General features: G+C 35.9%; 1 protein-coding gene across 1 annotated transcript in view; it reads left to right on the forward strand.

Moving 5' to 3' along the window:
* Kynu (kynureninase) overlaps positions 1-5,365 on the forward strand; it is a 127,929-nt gene that overhangs the window by 41,027 nt on the left and 81,537 nt on the right. The window contains exon 4 of the mRNA XM_005346379.2: positions 4,129-4,211. Within this exon, the coding sequence (XP_005346436.1) occupies positions 4,129-4,211 (83 nt within the window). The remainder of the gene's footprint in view (positions 1-4,128; positions 4,212-5,365) is intronic.

Genomic DNA, 5,365 nt, shown 5'->3' on the forward strand with positions numbered 1-5,365 from the left:
ATTTTTTAATTGGGTTAATTAGCATTTTAAAGTCTAGTTTCTTGAGTTCTTTATATATTTTGGAGATCAGACCTTTGTCTGTTGCGGGGTTGGTGCAACCAAGAAAGAGAATTACAGGCCAATCTCACTCATGAGGAACTATTTTTAAAGGTTGCAGCCTTAAGAAGGTTGTTCAGCAAGCAGTAGTTCAAGTGCTGCCCCTCTTAATACAGACACACTGATGATTTACTTTTTAACTTATTACTTCTGAAGAATTATATCTAGTCTCTAGTTCTACAATTTCTATGTATTTAAAAGATTTGCATCCCCCCCCACCAAAGTTTAATAGGAGCTTTGATCTCTTAGAAAACAATCCTTTTTATAGTTATTTTATAATTTGATTTTCATTTATGAAATTTCTAAAGTAGATCTGATCATTTTTAATTTAGTTTAATTTAATGTATGTGTTCTGTCAAATGAAATTATTTAGGCAATTCTATCATTGTGAAATAGGAAAGTCGTAACATAAATAATCTCATTTGCTATGTAATAATTATCAGCGTAAAGTTTCTACAGTCCTGAATGCTACATCATGAACCTAGTGTCCCATCACTCAGCATGCTGAAGCAGGAGAATTGAGTATCTGAGGATACCTTTGGATATAGAGCAAGATATTGTCTCAAAAAATGAAGAAAGATATCCTATAACAGTAGAAAATAATAATGTTCTTCAACACCACATGTGTGAGCAAGGATAGGCTATCTGCTTACAAGATTTGGGGGACTGTTTTATATTAAATATTTACTAATGGTCTGTGTGGTGGTTTGAAAGAAAATGGTCACCAAAGGGAATGGCGCTCTTAGAAGGTGTGGCCTTGTTAGAGGAAATAAATCACTGTGTGGGTGGGCTTTGAGGTCCCTGTTGCTCAAGCTTCACTCAGTACGACAGGAAATCAACTTCCTGTTGCCTGCAAGATGTAGGACTCAGCTTCTCCAGCAGCAGCGCATCGGCCCACATGCTACCAGGCTCCCTACCATGATGACAATGAACTGATCCTCTAAAACTGTAAGAGAGCACTCTCAATTAAATGTTTTCCTTATAAGAGTTGCCATGGTCATACTGTCTCTTCAGAGCAATAGAAGAAACCCTAAGACAGATTGCATTATTTTAAAGAGAGCAATATGTTAATTATCATAATGATAAACTTTAGTTAGAAAGCAAAAACAATCATTAATCCTGAGTATATTGTATATTGAGAAATATGTGTTGCATTGCAAAGACAGAACCTAAAGCCACAGTATTTAAGTCATCTGTATTCTTAAATCGGCTAAATAGACATTGCCTTCTGCTTTTCACATGAGTAATCTCTACTATTGTTACACTATCATTGGGACTTTTGCAAAAAATTGACAGTTCAGGTAAAATAAAGAGGAAAAGTTCCATTCATTTATACTTCAGGAAAATTCCAGCTGGCTGACAGAATGATTTACATGGCAAAGCGTTTCTGGACAATGCAGTGATGAAGTAGACCAGGGAAGTTTTCATCTGAAGATACCTATAACAGCTTTTATTCAGTTATGAATTTCTTCCTTTAAATGAAAAGGAACACATGAATAAGAAAATACCGATTTCAGCATTGTTGTTAGCTAGTCATCGATTGGGCCATGGATAAGCCTTCATTAAGAAAGGCTGTGGAAATTTACTTATTTGCTGACAGGGAAAGCTTTCTAAAATAGAGCCACTTCTCATTTCGGGGGATGGGTAAAATATGGTCCTATTTTAAAGGGAATCCAAGTTTCTATTAACTTCTTAATTAAGAAGTTGTTTTATCCTCTAATTTCATGAGCAAATATTGCACATAGCCACATTACAAAACACCCCACTCCTGGTAATGATTAATATTGTGGTATGGGTTAACTCTTCATATTTCTTTCTTAACATTTGTAAAGGATTGCAGCTGTCTTAGGCTTATTTTAAGCAACTTTGAATGAAAGCAATCTAGCAACTTTCTTAACTCTAACACGCATGTTTATAACCACACTTTAATCTACATCAATTCTTCCTAATGACAGGACACTTTACTTTGGGTTTATTTGGATAAAATGTTCTAAACACATTTCATTGCCCCAGGCTAGTGGCTTGACAAAATAAGGAAGTAGTCTTAGTGTGTAATATTTTAAAGAGAGGGAGATGCCAAAAGCCTTGGAGGGAGAAACATATCCCTAAAGATTATTACCCTGGTGTCTACCAGAGTGAGAAGTAGGTGGCATAATATTCTGCGATATAAATTCTCTGAGGCAGAACATAGAATTTTACTACCTCGATGTAATAAGATATATTGTGCTATCAGCAAAGGCCAGGAAGCTCTATGTGATTAAAATAAAAAAGGATCCAAGTATCTGCCTTTAACTACCATTTAATGATAACGATTTTTGTCTTTAACATTTATATTGGGAGTCCAGCGAGGCAAGCTGCAGGCTATCTAATAATAATATGAATAATAATAACTAGCGATTGAATTGCCCTTTCCTTCCTCCTGGTTCCTAGCAGCCTATGTTTATTCACACAGAAAGGCCTCCTCCTTCATCTCAGTTTATATGGTAATGGAAATATTAGCTTAAAGATTCCTGTTATGTACCACATGTTCATGAAGGCAGTTTAGCATTCGATTTCCATTAAAGGAGATGAGTCAGCAAGGGAATATTGTGTATCCATCTCTTTTATATGCTATCTCATTTACTCTTCCTGCCAACCCTTCAAAGAACATATCGTCACTCTTTTATTTACTTTTCCATATGTGGGAAATTAGCCCCTGAAAGTGGCTAGACCTGAAGTAGACTGATACTATATGATAAAAAGCCAACTGTCTAACATTTAGAATGCATTTTTTGTTGTTTTTGGTAGCACGGTATCAAATGTGAATGCATCCCCACTCACTATAGGTGGATTAAAAATTTCAATAGGTGGACATAAACCGTGACTTCCCTTAGAATAGAAGGCACATGCAGTAGTCTTATTTCCTAGTCTACAAGGCACCAAGCTAAGACCAACCCATTTCAGAGTTATGAAGAGCATGAGTAGCCAACAGCCCTCTAGAAGCTCCTTGTACAAATGCTTCTATTCAATTTCCCCCGCATTTTCATTTGTATTATTCTTCCTCATTTGATGGAAATTTCTTGATACTGAAGCACAAAATTTTGTATTTTATGATTTCCTTTTTTTAAAAAAAGCTGCTAAGAAATTTGTTACAAACAATAAAATTGAGCTGGAATATGGAAGATCAATATGTAGTAGAAGATAGGGACATGGAGTGTTGATTATGTTATTATTAAATTTTGCTATTTGTATAAAATATTATCACAAGTAAAGTTATTTTATGTATTTTTATCTTGTTAATAGATTTTGACCTCCAAAAATAAGATAGTATATATATTTTTGTGTAGATACTGCTGTACGCTCTAAGTGAATAAGTAGAGTGTCCCAACAGTCTTGAAAATTTCAAAATAAAGAAAAAAAATAGTAGCTTAGGCTAGAAAATGTTTTTAAAAAATCAAATATCACATGGATAATTTTCCATCCACAACAGTAAAAAAAATTATAAGCAATAAAACAATGATAATTCTTAATCATATAGTATCCAGGTACCACTTCTTGATTTTAAAAAAGCTCGACTTTAACATGATTGGTTAAACCTGGCAAAGGAACGTGTGTTGGTTACCTGCCTTGTCACTGTGTCAACTGCCTGAGAAGAATGAACTTTAAGAAGCCAAGACTGGTTATAAGTCATGGTTTGAGGATGCAGGCCATCATAGCAGGGAACACGAGACAGTGACTGCAGCTTTCATCTCCTGTGACAGGAACACCAGGCTGTTGGTCACATCTGGGCACATTAGGAAACAAAGCAGGACTGGCCTGTGAACCTCAGGTGTACCCCTGAATTACCTTCTTCCTCCTGCTAAGCTCTGCCTCCTAAATGTTCTATTACCTCCCAAAACAGGACCAGAAACTTAAAAACACATGTTCTATTACATGGGCCAGTGCAAGACATGTCACCTCTAGACTAAAACATTACACAGAGAAGTATCTTACTTGCTAATATTTGAAAACACCACACAACTAAGAAATGTTTATGTCCCTTTTCAATTTCAGGGGAGCCTACGGTCATGATTTCGGGAAACGTCCTTGGATTACAGGGGATGAGACTATTGTAGGCCTTATGAAGGACATTGTGGGTAAGTATAAAACACAGTGAATATTTTTCCAAAAGAATTGTGAAGATATAATTTAGTTCTAAAAGTAAAAACATCCTGATTTTCTAAGTTAATCAAAAGTAAAAAAAATGTACCTTCAATATTATTATCCAAAGGTTTTTATGAAGAATATATTATCAATATACAAAGTACAAAAATAAATATCTGTTATTTTTAGCTGTTTAAAGTATCTATCTGTTTATTTAATTCTTCATTTTGTGATACCGGGGATGGGTTCCAGTTCCTCACTCAAAATATCAAGTACTGTCCACTAAATTGCACCCAGACCGTGGAGGTCTGTGCTTGTTTTTAACACAGTCTTCCTTGGCAACCCAGGTTATCTCAGAATTCTTGTCTTGATCTCTTGTGTGCTGGGATTATAGACTTGTCCAGCTTCTTGTATGTTTTGAAACCCCTATTTAACACCTTCTATAAGAAAAAGCACATTTTATTAATCTGTAATCAAATAATTAAAATATAATGTTATTACATGATAAGCATTCATTTTCATTCATAAATATGTTTAGTGTAAAACACTAGAATGACTGTTTCAGATTTAGACTCACCCAGGTAAAAAAACCAAGGAGGTATTGTGGGGGTCTTAAGTTCATGGCTAATAAGGCTACATAGTTGACCCCTTCCTATACTTGACTAGCTTTACTAACTAAGAAACAAATGGACAATGTTTTATTGGTGTGTGTGTGCATGCGTGTGTATATGCTCGAATAAAACTGATCCTCAGAAGCCCACACATTTGAATGGTTGGTTCCTACCTGTTAAAGAAGGTTTAGGAGGTGTGGCCTTATTGGAGTAAGTTTGATCTTATTAGAGAAGCTGTGTCGCTGGGTGGTGGGCTTGAGGTTTCGAAAGTATATGCCAAGCCACATCCCTCTCCGGCTCTTGTCAGGATGTAAGCTTTCAGAAACTGCTCCAGTACCTGTCTGCCACCATGATCCCTGCCAGGGTGGTTATAGACTCATCTTCTGAAACTGTAAGCAAGCCCCAGTTCAGTGTTTTCCTTTGCATGTGCCTTGGTCATGACATTTCATCATAGCAACAGAATAGTAACTAAGTCTCTCTCTGTCTCTGTCTCTCTCTCTCTGTCTCTCTCTCTGTCTCTCTCTCTCTCTCTCTCT

Source organism: Microtus ochrogaster, chromosome 4, assembly GCF_000317375.1.
Source record: "Microtus ochrogaster isolate Prairie Vole_2 chromosome 4, MicOch1.0, whole genome shotgun sequence".
NCBI classification, from domain to species: domain Eukaryota; kingdom Metazoa; phylum Chordata; class Mammalia; order Rodentia; family Cricetidae; genus Microtus; species Microtus ochrogaster.